Source organism: Morchella sextelata, assembly GCF_020137385.1.
Source record: "Morchella sextelata strain SCLS chromosome Unknown scls_27, whole genome shotgun sequence".
In the NCBI taxonomy this organism is placed as follows: Eukaryota; Fungi; Ascomycota; class Pezizomycetes; order Pezizales; family Morchellaceae; genus Morchella; species Morchella sextelata.
Window position 1 is genome coordinate 212,015 of NW_025408642.1, and position 19,494 is coordinate 231,508.

At 45.0% G+C, this 19,494-nt stretch overlaps 5 protein-coding genes across 5 annotated transcripts; 2 read left to right on the forward strand and 3 right to left on the reverse strand.

The window, feature by feature from the left end:
- Positions 1-228: 228 nt before the first annotated feature.
- On the reverse strand, positions 229-2,901 carry H6S33_008612 (uncharacterized protein; the record flags this gene model as incomplete). Its single annotated transcript, XM_044840082.1, has 4 exons — positions 229-1,109; positions 1,173-2,282; positions 2,384-2,446; positions 2,550-2,901. 4 exons carry the CDS (start codon positions 2,899-2,901, stop codon positions 229-231), a joined length of 2,406 nt encoding a protein of 801 aa, XP_044687726.1.
- A 650-nt stretch (positions 2,902-3,551) lies between these two features.
- H6S33_008613 (uncharacterized protein) lies at positions 3,552-4,139 on the reverse strand (the record flags this gene model as incomplete). The annotated part of the gene is made up of 1 exon (XM_044840083.1): positions 3,552-4,139. The coding sequence occupies one exon, from the start codon at positions 4,137-4,139 to the stop codon at positions 3,552-3,554; it is 588 nt and encodes a 195-aa protein (XP_044687727.1).
- Positions 4,140-5,681: 1,542 nt separating this feature from the next.
- H6S33_008614 (uncharacterized protein) lies at positions 5,682-6,345 on the forward strand (the record flags this gene model as incomplete). Its single annotated transcript, XM_044840085.1, has 3 exons — positions 5,682-5,920; positions 5,994-6,133; positions 6,212-6,345. The coding sequence occupies 3 exons, from the start codon at positions 5,682-5,684 to the stop codon at positions 6,343-6,345; spliced, it is 513 nt and encodes a 170-aa protein (XP_044687728.1).
- A 4,558-nt stretch (positions 6,346-10,903) lies between these two features.
- H6S33_008615 (uncharacterized protein) lies at positions 10,904-12,043 on the reverse strand (the record flags this gene model as incomplete). Its single annotated transcript, XM_044840086.1, has 2 exons — positions 10,904-11,752; positions 11,921-12,043. The coding sequence occupies 2 exons, from the start codon at positions 12,041-12,043 to the stop codon at positions 10,904-10,906; spliced, it is 972 nt and encodes a 323-aa protein (XP_044687729.1).
- Positions 12,044-17,186: 5,143 nt separating this feature from the next.
- H6S33_008616 (uncharacterized protein) lies at positions 17,187-19,141 on the forward strand (the record flags this gene model as incomplete). Its single annotated transcript, XM_044840087.1, has 3 exons — positions 17,187-17,402; positions 17,667-18,176; positions 18,230-19,141. 3 exons carry the CDS (start codon positions 17,187-17,189, stop codon positions 19,139-19,141), a joined length of 1,638 nt encoding a protein of 545 aa, XP_044687730.1.
- Positions 19,142-19,494: the final 353 nt, after the last annotated feature.

Sequence of the window (19,494 nt, forward strand, 5' to 3'; positions counted from 1 at the left end):
ATTTAGGCGGCTGAAATCACTACTTCTAATATGCGATCAATATATCTGGGCTAGAGTTTCAGCTAGAAATTTAATTTATATTGCTATCAAGTAAAGTTGCTATCTCATCCCGTTTTTGGCTTTTGGGGCATTGTTAGATGGTGACATGATAGGCCTTTTGAAATACCACCACGATGTAAAACGACAAAGCAAAGAAACCGACAACTCCGCCTAACCCCGTAAGTTTTTTTAACACTCCCAACTATCCCTGCTCTTGCTATACCCGTCTGGGCCCCAAGAACTGCCATTCTCAGTTGAACTGGACGCACTCACGCCCTCATAACTAGTCCTCTCGTCATCGGACGGAGGGTGGTCCCACCTAGGGCTCCTGCCACCATAACTACAATCGAATGTCAATGGCTCACCATCCGTCTCATAGGGACGTGGTACTCCCCATGGGTCATCGTTCTCGTCTGGCTTGAAGAAAGTCAACACGATCTTGCCGTCCATGGCGTCAAGTGCCTGGTCATTCGGAACCTTGAGCATTCGTGCCTCGTCTTTGACTTCAACTTCCATGCTTTTTTCGTCCATGTCGTTGGAATCAATCGCCCACACAGCGACAGTATGTAAGTGGTGCTGGTCATCATATGCAGGTTCTGAGTACATCGAGTTGCAGTAGGAACTGCTTTCTGCGAAGTCTCTGCAGGGGTTGTCTGTGTCATAGTTGTGAGAGTCCTCAAGGACCGAGTCTTCGGAAGCTTTTCCTTGGAGAGAAGCTTCAACTTGGAGAGAGTTTCCTTCTTGGACAGAAGTTTCTTCTTGGACAGAAGCTTCTCCTTGGACGGAAGCTTCTCCTTGGAGGGGGGTTCCTTCTTGAAGAGAAGTTTCTTCTTGGAGAGAAGCTTCGTCTTGAAGAGATTCTTTTTCTTCTTGGTGAGAAACCTCTTTTGGAAGAGGAGCTTCTCCCAGAGGTGATGGTATTCCCAAAGCGGAGGGTAATGTTACGATAAATGTTGGCGAGGTTTTTGGGCCATTGACGGTTAACTTGACGAGTTCGGCTTTTCTGTCACCAGGGGGTGGTGACATCCTCAGTTCGACGGTTGAGGTGGGAGTCGTGAAAATGTTTCTCCCTGAATGAGTATATCAGTATCATAAACCGCAGTATTCATGGCAAAGAGAGAGAGAGAGCTTACACTTAGCATCAGATTTCGCATGCTCCTCGCTCATATAAGCAGCGAGTTCCATGATCCCCAGATTACCCGAGGTCATAAGCATCCCTTTAAACACTTCGAAATGGAATCTAAACGCCCTCTGTAGCTCCCAATTCCTATTCCACACCTCTTTCGCCGTAACCGTAATCCTGACGGCATCGACATCGTCGACATTCATGCCGGCCAGTTCTTCCGTCAACTTTTCCATCCTTTCTTTCTCTTTACGGTCTGCCATTTTCCTGGCCAGCCGCTGCTCTTGGAGAACCTCGGCCGAGGGCGGATTACCAATGTCATAGTCATCATAGAACTCGAGGTGGCCGTCGTATCTCGACTCCGGACGTGCCAGTGGCTTACCAATACGTTCCCAGGCCAACGCAACAAGCGCCGGCATGAAGCTTGGAAATGTAGCCTGCACCATCGCCAACATTTCAGAGCAGGGCGGTGGGTAGATCTCGTCTTTAACCCATGGGTATGCCTCCTGGCACACGAGCATCAGGTCGTTAGTCGGGAGAGCATTCCAGAACTGTGGGAAAACTGCTGCATCCAACGCTGGATCTGATTCTGGCTTCTGAAGCATAAAGATTGCAATCTGGGAACAAGGCCCCAAGACCTCTCTTGCACGAGATAGGTAGTTTGATGTTAGGAGCGGCTCGCCGAACAAGTCAGAAAGGCCATCACCGAGCTTTGAATTGCTGCCGGTGAGGACAGCATCATAGTTGTCTTCAGGGTCACCTGTGTACTCGTCTGTGCACTTCATGACAAAATCGCGAACTCGGGCGTCATCGCAGACAGCACCGCAGTCAAAACTTCCAACACCTGTAAAGACCACACGATATCCAAATTTCTCAGCCGCCTCTTTGGCCCAGGCTCTGAACTCAGCCCGGGTCCATTCGAAGCGGTGATCATGGTGACGCATCGCATATGGAATCTCAGGGCGGTAAAACCGACGCCCTGGATCGAGTGGCAGGGCTGAATCAAAGACCTTGTTGAAGTCCCTGTTGGGTGTGGTGATGATGCAGACCTTTGGACGCATCTTTCCTAGAAGCACTGGAGCATAACTCGCCAGGGGAATAGGATCCAAATGTTCAATAACTATGGGCGAGGGTTATAATTAGCTCTCTGAGTGACGTAGGGTCCGAGTGATGATGGGTGCAGCGGATACGAGTGATTATTCATGATGGAGCAAAACATACCTTCTGTGGAAACCACCACATCATGTTTTGGGATAATCTCCGGAGATAACTGTTCAAAGGATCCTATAAAGCCACAAATAATTATTTGTTAGTCCCCATTTTTTTACTATCACTGTACGAAACACGTTCCTCTCCTCTTGATTTTATCTTAGGATAGAAAACTTACCATGTAGTAATCTCACTGTAAGCTCCCTCCAGCGTGCTTCCTCATCGTCATGATCTGGCTCAAGACTCTCAATGAGTTCTTGGGATAATAAGTCGTCATCCATGTCAATCCCTGTGACATGTTCGAGCGGCAAGTCATCGTCACAAGGCATTAGGGAACGCAAGAGGCAGAGGTCAGTTCCACAGCCAATATCAAGAACACTTTTAAGCCCTTCGTCACCAAAGATTTTGGACAAAGAGAGCTGGCGTAAGAGCTCATGGACAGCTCTACGACGCTGTAAAAAGAGGGGAGGTTCAAAGATAATGACTGGTTCAGGTGGGGGGGAAGCAAGAGCAGAATTAGCTTCGTCCATCTTTTTGGGCTTGATGTTTTGTGATGGATGTTTTGTGATGGATATTTTGTGGTGTTGGAGGGAGAGAGAGTTGAGTGAGCAAGGTTGGGTTTGGGGTTATTACGACTTAGATCACGTGGGGTGTCGGACAGGTATCCTTTTTGCTCTTACGGGGTGAGGGTTTAGGGTATGTACTTGACTAATGGTGTGAAGGTTGATCAGGTACGTACGGACCTTAATGCACGTGCTGCATAAAAGAATGTGTTCTGTACGAATTTTGTTAGCATATTTTCAGAATATATCTAGAAAGGATGGTATGCAACTTGAACAGCTTTGTCGATTGAACGGATGGAATTTAAATGTAGGAAGCCTTGGGGTGGCATATATATACATATTTGGTACTGCGGGGTGACTGCATGTACCTACATGTGCCTGCCTAATTTTTATGTGATGTATTTAAGCCGCGAATCACCCATTGTCACTCGCGGAAAAAAACAAAAGACGAAAACAAGAAAACGCACAAGGACTGCTAATGATTGATTGGGAATTCATTGATTGTTTTCAGAATAAGAACTGCTAAAAAAAGAAGAGGAGATCAAAATTCACAGACAACAGTAAGTAAAAATACAATATTTACACCGGTACCAGTTCATTATTTGATTTTCTGCGCCCTACTTCCTATCCGAATCCCTGACGTCCCTCTCGTCCTCAATCTTCTTCAGCATCTCCTCCCTAACATTAACCTCCGGCCCCGTCTTCTTATCCCTATCCGCCCTATCCCTCTGCTCCCACACATCCCATATCTGCTCCATAATGATACTCCCCACACTATCCGCCTCCTCCTCCCTCTTCCTCATATCCTTCACTATCTTCTCCCCCTTCCAGCCCCCCACCTTAACACCATCCACCTCCGGCTTCCTCGCAAGACTCTTCGCCACATCCTCATGCCGTCTGAACCCGCGCCACATATTGCGCCCATGCGCATCCGCCACATCGTTCAGGCAGTACAGCCATGCCGACCCAAGCCCAAACGTGTACCAGTCGAGCTTCCTCGGCGGGATCAGCGCAAGCGCGGGACAGGCGACGAGGAGTCCCAGCGAGATTCGGTACCTGAGGGCTTCGTACTTGTGTTTCTGCGCGAGGTACTCGCGCTCAAAGGCGAGGCGGGCGGCCTCTTCGCGCGCGGAGGTGGCGTCTGGTGGGGGGACGGCCGCAGGTGGGGGCGTTACAGACTTGATTGCTGCTGGGTTTGCGGTCATTTTTTGTTCGGTGTTTGGGGGGATTGCTTTTGGCAGTGGATTGAGAGAGGTTGAGAGCTGGCTGCCTAAATGGTTTGTATGATATCGGCGGCAGGCGTGGGGTGAGGGCGGCGCAATGATGAGGTCAATGGATCCTAAAGGAGGGCCGGAAAAATGGTCGCTCTGTGTGACGTAGGATACGGTTTAGTGGGGTCGCTTGATGCGAACTAGCGGGCACTATGGGGAAGGGTTAGGGGTCGTTGGCTTGGCGGAGTGACAAGCTTTTGTTTTATATTGAAGCTTTTTTGGTAGGAGGCTGTTGTAGAAGCCGCAGTGGTGCACAACTGTAGACAGCGGAGAGATTCTACCGGTTTACGTTGGCTTTTGGGCTTACCGTACCGCCGGCTAAATCAAATGCCAGAAAGATACCCGCCTGTACTCAAAGTTAAGGATAAGATCGATATCCAGCGCCAAGGTAGGGTTCGCTTCATGCACCACTCACCACTGGTCGTGGAATGGGATTGGATAGATCTAGTTCTTGAGCCTTTCGAACGGGTAGATGAGAGTAGAGATTTTACCTTCGAGTGAAGATTGTCCCATGATGATATATTGCTAGAAATGGACGATATGGCACCGATGTTCTGGCGGGTTTAAATACTTACATTAATATATATAGACAACAGCAGGTAATTACATCTATAAAACGACAGTAATACGGTCATCAATTATGAACTAAGATTAGATAATAGTACATGTACTTATCTTTGAAATTCAATCCTACGATATATATATATATGGTTGTGGCCCAATCAAAATAAAAGTTAGCTGCAGCCTCTAAAACCTAGCAAATGATACGCGACTGGCTACTAAAGGTTATCCCAGAATTTGATTAACTGGCCTAGTTTGGCTTAGTGCAACAATTAATAAACACTAGCTCCCTAGTTAGCTAGCAGTTACATAATGATGTAATCATAAGATATCACTCGCGTCAGACATTCCACCCGCCAGAGGAAGAAGATTCCAAGTACCGACAGCCACTAGTCAACTACCCCCTATGTACTCTTCACCTGTAATCTCATCTATAGTTACTTCGAGCACAATACCGTGGTAGTAGAAACTTTGTAACCCCCCTCCCCCAGCCCATGTCCAAAGGTTAACGTTGAATCAACACCCAAATACCTCATGACACTAGCACTCTTTAGTTCCTTCCTCTCTCCTTCCTCCCTCATCTCTACAGTACGCATGCACCTTTCCCCGGAGATGAGATGTCCTCGCCGTCCCAAGAACAAAGGAAAGATTAAACATCCCCGAGGCGCGCGGGCGGGTATCTGCATCCCGTCAGCTAGGGGGCTCATGCTCAGCTGTGTTCATCTCATCTTCTCCAGCTAGCTCCAGTGAGTCCCAACACCTTTGTGTCTTTTCCCGCTAGCCAGAGCTGAATATGCCTCTGTGTTGCGATAATTAATATAAAGCCCACAAAACACCATTTCCCATATTGAATCCACAAAGTCTTTTCTTTTCATCTCCCCGTCCGGTCCATAGACAATCGTAGCACAACACATGATGTCTTTCTCCCAGCAAGACCATGACATGACGCCTACACCTCAATCACCTACCCTTATCCTCACCAGCCTCCAGTTCCCCACCCACAGTCATCAGACCACTCTGTGTATCGGTGTGCTTGCGCATCTGGACCTGCTCTCGCGCGAGATAGTGCAGATGCGCAACTTTATCCACATGGGATACAACCGCCTCAATGACGCCAGCCCCGACGGCGGAGAGCTACTGGCAAAGGTCGAGAGGTAAATTAATTTCCCGGTACGTATTTTGGTGAGCTGTGGAATGGTACTGATCCGATGGCGCTGGTGGGAGAAGTGCGCGGCTCGAGGCGAGAATGCATAATAAGTTCCATGTTACGGAACTTGTGGAGCCGTTTCGGACGCTGCCAATGTCGAGTGGGGAGTATCCTACGCGGGGTGTGCCGTGTCTTGGTGAGCATCTGAAGTTGATCAGTCGTGAGTGGTCTCCCCCTTTATTTATAGTCAAGGATGTGTCTTGAAGAGGAGCTGAAAGAGATCTTGTGTGGGTGTTAGATGAGGATATAGACTGGTTACTTGATCTTTATGAGCTGCCGTTTGTGCCGAGTATGTTCTTGGGCGAGAAGAAGATTGTGTACTTGAACTTCTTGGGAGCGAATAGAATTGTCATGCATCGTATTTTGGATTAGAAACTGTGTAGATTGAGGGATGATGGTGTGGCACTAGCCCATGTGTAGTTAATATAAAAGAAGTCATAGCAGTACTAGCAGCTAGATATGAAGGGGCTTTTCACAGTGAATTGTCGGCATTGGCCCTTCTGAATAAACCGAATGGTATTCTGCGATAATTGTGGAAGTGAGGTGAAATACACAGAAGTTGTTGAAAGGATACGTATAATATAGATGACTACATGTATCCTTGGAAAAGAACCTTTTCGACTCTATTATCAGCTAATCTTAAGGTAGAAGGGCTTCATACATACTTATCCTCCCGATGCTCCTACGCAGACCCTAATTAATCTACATATCAAGACATCGATTTTTTCTTAAACCCTATATCAAAGCTTTGTGGGCGACTTGTCCCAGAGAAACGTCATTGAAAGGAATACATGGAGGCATGTAAATAAATGTGGGCTACGGTCTCGTACCACTACTACAACTACAACTACTTAGGGGGCTTATATTATATCATAGGATCTGGAAACAATGCGGATAAATGAAAATCACGGTGATAGTTAAGACGCAAACTGTACATATATAACAATAGTTTATTTGGTAAAATAGTTCGTATGCTGTAATCTCTGTAAATCTCTCTCTCTATATCTCAAAGAGTCTCAAAGGAAATAAATAAGGAAATGAAAACACAGTTGCTAATAGTCCAGTCCAGTCGATAAAAATAAGGTAAATAGACACAAAGAATATAATCCATCGCGTCCTCATGAAAACCCCGGAACCTGCACGTTCAAGGACCTTCATATGTTGAAGACGATATGGTCAAAAAAACGTAGTGGCTGGACATGCGATATTTGCTGTTTACTTGGCTGGTAAAATGGCGAGTATTATTTATCTAGGTCGGGGTCTAACAAATGACACACTGGAACCAAATTTTGCCTATATATCAAAATATTAGTAAATTAAAAATGTTTATAGTATATGCACCAGTCTATGGGAAAGAAGCCTTACCGCGCTGCTCGTCAACGGGCTCCTCGGTCTCAGGCGCTGCTGGCCGGGCAATCGCGATAATGGAGGGTTGCATATTGCTATTGCTTTGGTAGGGTATATGAGATAGGGAGGGTAGGTGATGTAATTTTCTGATGGTAGAGTTCGCTGCTTGGTGAACTTATGATTTCCTAGGAGCCGATAGCTGGTTTTATACAAGATCACCGGGGGCGTACTAACTCATTGAAAACGGCCCGATAGTCGGCGTGTGTATACAGTAGAAATGATCTGGAGCGATTGAGGGTGTACATAAGGCTTGATTCTCAAGGGATTTCGTAGTGACGTTTCGGAAATGTTGGTGTAAAGGAATCATTGGGAATAACTTAAGAAAGAAAAAGAGAAAATAGATGAAGGGAGTGAAGAGGGAGGTCGAAGAAAAAGATATGGCATTGTGATATTTCTTTTGGTGTGTCGGAGTTTTTTGTTTCGTTGTTGGCTGGTTGGTCAGTTTTGGTCGCTTACATGGGGGACAATGCTAAGAAGCGCTAGTTTTTTAATATTGTTCTTTGCATCTTGGCCAAGAACAAGTAATCCAAAGAAAGTTGAAATATAGATTCGCTGTCATGCTTGCCATCTCCACGTGGTTTACCCCTGGTTTTAATGCATTTCTTGTTGTGGTTTACTTTGAATGCCTCAAAGGTTGGTAGAAACATAGTAAGTACAATACTAATGATCCTGCGCTAGAAGGATATTCGTTGCCATTGAGTTCTGAAATCAAAATGATCTATGAACCTTTATACAGAAATGCCTCTTGCCTGAGTTAGTTGAATCTGTACCACTTAATCCAATAGGGAGGATCATCGTGGCCAGTAGTGGTAATTGATGGTTTAATAGAGAGTTTATAGGCCGGGGTAGAATTGCTCGTTATTCGAACTGAGGAGACTGATAAGTTGGAGATCAGCTTCACACAAAATTCTAAGAACATATCAGCATTTGTGAAAAATGCTGTGTTAATGGAAGAGCTTTCTATTTTGTGGGTGCTTGGTTATTGTAGGTTGATTATTTATTCAACAGGGACTCTCAGATAGAGCGTTATAAAACAGTCGACTCCGTATATTAAGATATAGCCCACTCGGACAGATATGTGTGTGAATGTGTAGTTATGGCCCGCGTCTGAATCATCAAGATATGTGTTAGCGTAATCTGGCATTGGGTTGATCGCAATTACATCTACTCCAGATGGTTAGCCTCATATTAATTCAGGTACCAGACACTTATAACATTCTTTTCTCACTAGTCCCACCCCCAAAGGTAAGCCTGCTTCATAACATCGGCGGTAAATAAGGGAATGGGACTAAGTCTAAGAATTTCGATTTCAATCTTTGTTCTTCGAAGTGCTCATCGGCCTCTCGCCATATCAAACTGTTTTTCGCATCAGTAATATTCATTCACACCTATATGATGTACTTGTTTCTTTCATCGTTTTCATCGTTTTCCTCACGGCGTAGAGTAGTTGGGTTGAGTTTAAAGAAGGTGCAGCCAACGTTGTGGTGGTGAGGAAGAGGACTTTTTCATGCACTAGCACATGGAGAAACAACGTAGTACTGTAGTAGCGTTAGCGTAGCATAAGGCCCTGGATTCCTCCTCCGACCATAACCGCGAAGTGTTTGCGTAATCGTTGTCTTTCGGGTAACTATATGTACATACTAGTGAGGAGCGGCCTCCGGCCGCATATAAAGTTAAACATCAGTTCGAGGAACCGCCGATATGAAAAGAAAAGGCTGTAAAGATCTAGAAAACTCACAGCTCTATTCAGTGTTTCGAATTGAACATACAGCTCTATACAATGGTTCGAAATAAAGATCGATTCCTCGCACGCAGTCGGGGCCGCCTGCCGCTGCGCGGCATGCTGGGCCCCTCCTTGCTCGCGTGAAGTGTTAGTTTCGGAAGAGCTCAAGAAGAACCATTGATGGAAAGTATAAAGGTTATAATATAACGTTGGTCAGAGGGACTATTATATATCATGACAGAACTCGTGGTTTGATGACTTAGGAAAACATGCATGAAGACATGCATGTCATCTCCCTTAATGCACCCAATTCTTTGTCTATCAACAGCTGGCTGTAGCCCACCGGACTATACTCTAGAGATGGGAGGTAACTAACCAGCCAATAGAAACCTTTCGTGATGACAGAGATACCTGACTATTCTATTTAGATATGTACATGCATGAGGCTTCTCGATCTCTGCTCTAATTATACGATCGAACAGTCACCTTTTCTGTCTATTTAATAACCTAGATATAGATCACACGCAGTATCATCTTCAGTTCTCCGTAAAACACAAAGCTTAAAATCCTTTGTGTCAAAATAATTGACAGTCGCATATGGTTCCATCAGCTTATATGGAACAGATCTGCGTTTGTGGCCCCAGCTGCTACATCTAGTGGTTGATGATGTTCTGCCGCCACTTTCCTCCCTATGACTACATCTAATCATCCCCTGACCCTCTTTCTTCACTGGATATATCCAAAGCACCATCAGCCACACCCTTCAAGAGACTCGGTCCATCATTATCCCCGGACCGATCATCCAAAAGTCGGGAGGAGGGAGAAGATAAGACGCTACATTCAGCCTATTATTACCTGGCCATGCATGTGGAAAACAGAAAACGACTTCGAAGAAAATTTGCAAAGCAAAGCCCCTCGTCAAAGTAGTGAGTGTTCTCTCTAATTAACACCGCTCATAAGAGCAATTATCTGAGAGTATACGTTCCTCACTGGCGATCTTTCTGCAGATTCGGGCGCCAGCTTTCTCCCGTACGAAAAAATATCAGAAATATCAGAAATTGCATAAAACTCATTACTGAGCATTGGTGCTCCCAAACGCTTTAGAGCAGGCTGCCTTTCTCCTGCCAGCTTAACTGCACAATCTATCCATATATATCATGCTAAGCCTCAGATCGAACTATTGTGGCCACCCATAGTTACAGTATCCAAGCGAATACAGAGGCAGCCAAGTTTGTTTCTTCTTCAGTCACTCAGTATCACTCGTGTCACGTGGACAAAGGAATCGGTACTGCAACGTATGTATGCTTTTCTTTTACTGAATTCATCTTAGCGAACAAAAAAGGCCCCAGATTACTGGTCAAGCACCCCTATTTGACAATTGGTTAAATCGAATCTGCGGTGACATCCACTTTACTAGTGTGGAATACCGTTTTTCCTCCAATTGAAAAAGTTCGGATTGAATGAATGGAAAACAATACCACTTAAAAATAGATAGGCACTCCATTGACTCAGCGATTTGCAGTTCTTACACGTTTAAGAAAAACAATTTCAATTTCAATTTCAGTTTCAATAAGAGCAACAAACAAGAATCAATAACAATTTCCAAAAAGCGAACAAAAAACAAAAGACTTCAATATCAAATTCAAAAAACAAAAAGAAAAATCTTCAAATTCCAAAAAGCAACAAGCAACAAGCAACAAGCAACAATTTCAATGTCAAATCCCAAACAGCTGTACCAACACGCACTTTGCTTACCAGAACCACCACCGGAGCCACCATTGTCTCGTCCCGCCATAACACCTATTCCTGGGGACAAAACTCACGAAGGCTCACCTCTCCAAGCATCACCATCTTTACTGCCTCCTCATAATTCAAATCTTCACAGCATACTTCCCCATGGATTGTAATGTCCTCTCTCCACATTCCCAACACGTCCCAACTTACTTCACTCTCTCTAACCCCAGCATGGACATACACGCCCCCACTCTTCACCGTCTTGGATGCCACATTCATTAGGCCATACTCCCCAGTTGCGTTTACACAGACATCTGCTTCCCTGCCAAATGCCTGCACCACCGCTGCAGCACCATTCGCCGCATCAGTCCCCTCGGGGACCACACATGTCATCACCGCTACTGTGTCGGCTGATTGAGTCTCCAGAAAACGGACAAACTTTCTCGCGACATTCAAACGGCCATCATCACGGTCCACGACCATTATTTGCCTCACACCTCGTGCGCGCGCCAGGAGACAAAAAATAATTCCGAGACAGGATACACCGAGCACGATAACTCCCTGCCCAGGCTTTGGGTCCGCCTTGTTGACCATCTTAACCGCGAGAGCGAGCACCTGAATGAGCGAGCCTTCCTCAAGTGTGAGTGGGGGTGGAAGCAGTGCGACGAGCGCTCGAGGAAGTGAGATAAACATTCCAGGGGTGTACTGCGTGTGGAGACTTTTGGAGATACATTTGCTGTATTCTTTGTCCCTGCAGCACGCATGACACCTGCGGCATGGAGTAAGGAGATTGATAGCGACCTTGTCATCGCGCTGAAGGAAGCATTTAGGTCCGGCCTCTAGGACCGTACCGGCACTGCCGTAGCCAATTGTGTTGTGGCTTGGTGGGTTGGAGAGTTCTCCGAGGTAGGGGCCCTGTGGAAGCATGATTTAGTCGTGGACTCAAAAAAGGAAAGGAGGTGAGTAGATAGAGATAATGGTGGAGATAATGGTAAAACCACATATAATTAAAGTTATACGGGTTGGGTACGACGATATCGTTGAATAGCTTAGTATCCATAAACATTTCACGGGGTTACTAACATTGAGACCAGCACCACAGTTCGAAGGAATGTCCAGACGGAGCAACACCTCGTCGTCCTTAAGCGGTGGGAATGGGATGGGGGAAGAGGCGGGATCACTGTCAACTCCGGATGCGGACGACATTTCTAATACTGTATGTGTTTCGAAGTATGTAGAGAAACGATAATTGATCAAGTGTTCTTCGAAAAGAATAAGACTCAAGGATTATAGAAGTTAGGACTGTATGATCTTGCTGGCTACTCTGGGAGTTGTCTATAGAATCTTTGGAGATTTTGCGAGGGTTATAAGTTCACAATCAGTCATATATTATCACTCGCACCTACACTCAAAATCCCCGAATGACCACCCCCAAACTCAGGACGCTGGGAATTTTGGGCATACGCAGGCGCAGAGCTTGTAATCACGTCATCTAGCTCAGTTTCAGCTAGATATTAATGACCTCCTTCATAGATCAGTCCTGACGGGTAGAAGCACAGGATCCTCCCCATATCGTTGTGGTTGATTGGCATCATTACACGCCACTAATGGAGAAAATATTTTTTTAGCGGTGCTTGTGCGATAGTTTTGGATCTCATGACCGTTAGGACGCTGACAGTTCTCAGACGAAGTGCCTTGGTTAGCTGATATGCGGTTGTAACGATCATCTAGAATATATGGATGGCAAGTCCGGAAATAGGGCCAATTACAATTTCAAACACAGAAACGTCACAAGAAAGTATAAGTTCATGTGCTTTCCGGGAGTGGGAAGGGAGGGTGGGGGAGGGTCGATATCTGATTATGTGCTACGCAAGTTTTGGAATACTATTGAAGACGATGGTTGTATTAACTTGGAATTAACCGTTAAATCTTACGCGAAATCTGAGCGTCCTTCTGGCTTATACGTCGAACAATTGTGTAGGCCCCCACCACTGATTAAGACTGAAATATTTAATTGAACCAAACGCAAACGTATCACTACGTACGTATAGTTACTGATATCTGCTAGAGCTGAGTCCTGTAAGGAATCAGGATCGTTATGCACCTATATCTTAGCACGGTTTTCAGACATAGCTCAGTAAAGCATCTCTTGTCGAGAATCATGGATCAACATCTTAGTGGTAGAATGCTTCAACTCCTTCATTCTCCTCGAATAATTGCATATCAACCAATGGTGAGTTTATCACAATTGCAAGACATGTGGTACAAGGGTAAACATACCCAAATAAATGAGCTCTCTATTTACATACGCAATACCCGCGCCCGCTTATGGTTACATTTATGCGATCGAATACGTGGATTATTAGCGGAGAAGAATAAAGTGGAAGCGCAATTGTGCTTTTTTTTCTAGACGCGCAATTCAAAGCGCGAGGATGCGTAGTTTAGCTCGAAAGAAAGCAAGAGTAGAAGGAGAAAGACTTAGTACTCAAGATCCTCGAGCCTGGTAGTCAAGGTTGGGACGCCGATATATAAACAGGGCATATCCGTGATTGGCCAGAAGGCAAATCACTTCGGGACAGATTATCAGAGGACGACGGCTAACTGGCCAATAGTAATGGCGACCCTGTTGCCGCAGTTTGCGCGAATAAATTAAAATACGAAGTTGGTTAAAACCCATTATTACGTCCTTGATACTGAGTAGTGCTCCTATACTCCTTGTTTGTCATCGCAAAATCGCAAATCATCAGGTCGTTCTCTACTTAATGCGTGACAGTACTACAGACGTTAGTGTGACATTTGTTCCATGCTTGTAGCCAATGACGATCTTCTCGGCAACTAAAGATTGTATCACTTACTGGTTAAGCACATATATAGGTTGAATACATGTAGATGTGCATATTGGCTTTCAGCCCAGACTACTAATCGGTTGATCAACGAAATACAGTTCCACTCCGTTTTTATGGCCCCTGGATTGAATAAGCTATCAGTTTCCGGTTGAAGAAGGACCAGCAAGATTCCTGTCAGTTTGATTTTTCTTACCGTAAAAGCACAATTTTCTGCCCAGGATTCTCAAATTTTGCAGGGTTTAAGATGTCTCCTCGTGATTGATATATTTGATAAGCTCAGTTATATCGTTTAGTACTCTCTAACGATGGAATCAGGCTCGAGGTAGCTCAGCACGTATAGCTACGTAGGTACAAGGATTTCCGTTAAATCCGAAACCATATTAGTACCCCGGCCCCCCAGGTACATACTTGTAGTTAGCTAAGCTGTCTTTTGGTAAATACAAACTAAGGTAAGTACATGTATTTGGTATAACTACATGTAGTGCTGAGTGATCGATGTGGAGATCGTGTCAATAACCCGGAAGATAAAGATAACTAAGTGCATTTTACCGAATGGGATATTGATTGGTTCCTTTCAATACAGGTCACAAGAACCAATAACGATAATGCAGAGCCCCAACTTGTACGTTGGGTATTGCGGGCGTCCTTTAGCAGAATTTGTCGATCCCTTCGTACTAAAATAATGTATTACATAAGATAGGAAGCTCGTAATAGCTATTTTATATCGTCGGAAAGATGTCCTTTGATTCAAACAAGTAATATGGGGCCCTATCAACTCACATGCAAGCAGTAGCCAATCACGAGAATTACATCACATATATTGAAGGCCTACAATAGCAGAAGGGAAATACTATCCATGGTGTATATAACTCATGGTGATAAGGATTTGTCGACATTGCGAAATCCTTTCTGTGGCTGATATTTACCTCCTGGAATCATTGGTTAGGAAAGCTTGAGTTGTTCCGAAAAGCCTAGGCCTATTCGTAACGAACACGATTCCTTATGAACCTCTGACTGCAGCGTTCATCTGGCTTCTCTTAAATGTTATCTATAGAAGGAAAAGGAAGGAAAAGGAAAGCTTCACGGGAACCTAGGTCCCGAAAGTTCCCTCCCTGCATAGCTCAGAACTAGAAGGCGTGTTTATCAGTATCGTAAGTCACATCCTCATCAGAGACATTACCCCGCCTTAAATTACATGTACCTAAGTACATACCACCGTTCTTGTAGGTCGCACAAAGCCAGAAGCTTGCCTACATGTACATACATCAGCTTCGGCGTTAGCAGAAGGTACAGAGATGTTGAGATTCTGACCGGGTGAAACTGGCAGTGTATCGGATTACGATCAGATTAGATAACCGTGTCGGACCGATCTGCATACACTTTCCCGCATCTCTTTTTTAAATCAATATTGTGATTCATTTTATTGATACTAGCCATACTGATTGGATATTTCCTGTTGATACTTACCTTATGGAATATTCAGTGGTACTTTGTGCGTACTTATATGCAAAAGCTCGGTTGGAGATTGAGCAAATATAGAACTGTCGGCGTTGATCGATCATAGAGCATAGATTCGCATGGATAGAATGCGCCCGGATTGATGGTAGGCCTTCAAAGCCATTTACCTCATTTGAATGTAAAATTTAGGTTCTTTCCTCTTGCCTAAACACTTAGCGCTTGTGTTAGCAGTGAATAGTGAATAGTGATACCTATTCATCGTACATATGTACACAGGCCTGGGCCGAGTGGTTTCACAAGCTTGTAACAGGACAACCCCCACACTAACATTCCGATAGAAATCTCTCAAAGTTTATTCAGGCCCAGATCAGGCTACATTCAGTGCTTAATTCCCAATGCCTAGATTGGGTTGTATATGCACCATTGCTATGAAGTATGATATCATGTGTACTTAACTAATAAAGCCTTGACTTAGTCTTATAACCGTAAATGCAACTATTCAAACCAAGTGCCAGGAGCTATTCGAAGGGAGCTTCGTACAAAATTGGTGGGAACGAGTTTTATGCTTGAGACACGTTTTATATGGATGTCTTTCGTCTGATTATTCAATGGCGATGGATTATAGCCCGTGTGGCTAGTAAAGGGATGTAGCCTGATATTTTTTTTAAAAAAAAAGAGATAGAGAGGCCGGTAATATGATTTCTTTGACAAAATATCGATCTAGCAAAACCGTCCGCACAGCCAAATCCTTAGTCTGAAGAACCACACAACGGATAAACTCCAAATCTTCCTAAAGCTCGGAGAACCTTGGCGAGGGCCCAGAACAAATTTTTCAACCATTTGTCCCATCAATTAGAGGCTGTACAGTGCGGTAGCGAGCTGGTGAGGCCTCGTTACGTTGCCACACAGGTACCTTTTGCTAGATCGACACCCATATGTGATTTGGGACCTTTGGGGTAGCGATGGATGTCGCTGTTGGATTCTGTATAGGTTATATCGCCGTTATCCGGGCTAAACTTCTTGCATAAAAGAAAGTTGTCGATCTTCTGTAGAATGGTTTCTATCGGTGCCGTTGTTGCTGATGGGAATATATACAGTCTCCAAATAAGCTCGAGCTCGACCAAAAACACCTTGGACTTCCTAATATCACTGTCGAGAATGGGGTCAGCACAAGACAGGTGGGTTTAAGGTATTGCTAGGTGACTAGTGCTCAATATATGCTTCCCTGTAGATTAGTTTAAGAAATATGAGTCAACATGTTAATAAATACGCTTGGTTTGTACACACATTCATAGAGTGTGTACTCACTTAGAGGCAACCCTAACCGGTCGCTGGTTTGGTTGGTGTTCAGCCTCAAACATGGGTAGCAGCAACAGATAGAAACAATAAAAGCAGCAAAAATGTAACAGGTGAGGAAACATTTCTCTTGATTGGGGCCAGAATGGCAATTCTTCGAGCTGAGATGAATGAGATGAACAGAGTGAGGTTATGTAGATGGGAGTTGAGATTCACGTGAGCGAGTTGGAAGCGGTTAGAAATGTGCCAAGCCTAAACGTGATTGGATTGATTGCAACACAAGTTCAGGTGGGGGAACCTCGCGGGCGGTACGTACCCAAGTTTAACAGACTGTTGGCTCTCCACTTTGTTCGCTTGTGTTGTTGTTGCACTGCTGCTGCTTGCCTTTTCTCTGCTGTTGCCTGCCACTAGTACTTAGACTCGCCCCTTTCAGTTCTTTTCTTCTCTTCCTCTTCTCCTCCTCCTTAGTTTCCGCCTCTCCCCTTGTTCTTCCTTTTCCATTTTTTCCATATAGCAGCAGAAGGAAGAAAAATAATTCTGCCCCGCTTCTCCTCTGCATTTAAAAGTTGTGCTTGCTGCCGGTTCAGAGACCCCGCTGTCTGGTTATCGCTTATCCTGAAAGGCCTTGTTCACCCTTGACCGACCGACCACACCCCTCATCTTCTCCCGTCAACCCCACCATCCCCCATCACAACCACCATCAACACAAACAACTCAAAAAACAACTCTCAGCACAGAAATAATCAACCATGGCTGATCGCTATATCCCCGAGCATAGGCGCAACTTCAAGGCGAAGGGCACCTTCAAGCCAGATGAGTTGAGGCGTCGTCGTGAGGAGCAGCAGGTGGAGATTCGGAAGCAGAAGAGAGAGGAGAATTTGGCCAAACGAAGAAACATGGCTGTTTCCAGCCCTGCTCCTGGAGCTGGAGCTGAGAGTGATGAGGAAGGTGGCAATGAGTCTCAGGTTCGTGTTCAAAAAATTTCGTCTACCACTCTTCTTTCATCCCTTGCTCTTTTCTATGTTTTCTTTTTTTGTTTCTACGTTTCTTCACGTTGTGATAGCCCATGTTTCTTGGCGTATCACGAGCTAGTCCGATGTCATAAAGAAAGAAGAGGTTTCTTTGGTCGCGTCATGCAGATTAGTTCCTCGGGGATTTTTTACCTTCATTTTTCTTTACTCATACCAGCAGAAGTATCTAAATTTGACATGGCTAATAATAAATGGTAGTTGAACGAAGATCTCCCTTCAATGTGTGCCGGAGTCTTTTCAGAATCGATTGACCAGCAAATCCAGGCCACAACTAAATTCCGCAAACTTTTGTCAAAGGAGCGTAATCCTCCAATTGAAAAGGTCATCGAATGTGGTGTTGTCTCCCGCTTCGTCGAATTCCTTCGTTCTCCCCACACCCTTGTTCAGTTTGAGGCTGCATGGGCTCTCACAAATATTGCCTCTGGATCCGCCACCCAAACACAAGTTGTCATTGATGCTGGCGCTGTCCCAATCTTTGTTGAGCTATTGTCAAGCCACGAGCCAGATGTTCGAGAGCAGGCTGTTTGGGCGTTGGGAAACATTGCTGGTGACTCGCCGCAATGCAGAGATTATGTTCTTTCTGCAGGTGCCTTGCCACCTCTATTGAACCTATTGGGTGATAGCCGCAAGTTGAGCATGTTGAGGAATGCTACTTGGACTTTGAGTAACTTCTGCCGTGGAAAGACCCCTCAGCCTGATTGGACAACTGTAAGTGTACCCCGTCGGACAGTAAAGTAGCATGAAGCTAATTATATGGTCAGATCCTCCCCGCCCTGCCCGTTTTGGCGAAATTAGTCTACTCTTTGGACGACGAGGTTTTGATTGATGCTTGCTGGGCTATCTCTTACCTTTCTGACGGCTCCAATGACAAGATCCAGGCTGTCATTGAGGCCGGTATCCCTCGCCGTCTTGTAGAGCTTCTGATGCATGCATCCACATCTGTTCAGACTCCTGCTCTCCGCTCTGTTGGTAACATTGTTACCGGTGATGATGTCCAAACTCAGGTCATTATTAACTGCGGTGCCCTCCCTGCCCTCCTTTCCCTTCTTGGTTCCCCCAAAGATGGCATTCGCAAGGAGGCTTGCTGGACAATCTCCAACATCACCGCTGGAAACTCCAACCAGATCCAAGCCGTCATTGATGCCAACATTATCCCTCCTCTAATTAACCTTCTCTCCAACGGCGATTTCAAGACTCGCAAAGAAGCCTGTTGGGCTATCTCTAACGCAACCAGCGGAGGTCTCCAGAAGCCGGAGCAGATCAGATACCTTGTTTCACAAGGATGCATCAGGCCTCTCTGTGATCTTTTGGGATGCATGGACAACAAAATTATCCAGGTTGCTCTTGACGGCTTGGAGAACATTCTTAAGGTTGGAGAAATGGACAAGAATGCCGAAACCGACAATCTCAACCGCTACGCTATGTACATTGAGGAAGCCGGTGGTATGGAGCGTATCCACGCTTGCCAGAACAACGCGAACGAAGAGATCTACATGAAGGCATACAACATTATCGAGAAGTACTTCCAGGATGAGGATGATGAAGCTGGTGGTGAGATCCAGGGTCTTGCGCCTGCAGCCCAACAGGATGGCGCTACTGGAACATTTGCTTTTGGTGCTCAGCCGCAGGCGGGTGGTTTCAACTTTGCCAACGGTGATTCTATGGACATGTAAATGTCTGATTACACTAAATAAAATCACAATGAAATGGAAAGGCACATAGGGCAATTCATTTGGTCTTAAGCAATACTCTCGTTTTGTCTGAATGGGGTTTGATTCTTGGGATGAGCTTTGTTCTTTTTTTCGGGGAAATTTGGGGAATATGAATGGATGAAACAAGGAATGTGGTCATGTCATCGAATTCTTTGGATGAACCTTATTGACAACAGGAGATTCGGAGTTTTAAATGTGCCATGTCTTATGTGGATTTCTTCTTTTATCCGGATTTTCGTTTTCCTCAAAAATCTTCTCACTCTTGTCATTAGCATGTCCAGATCTTTTTTAATTCCTGTATTGTCGTTTTGTTA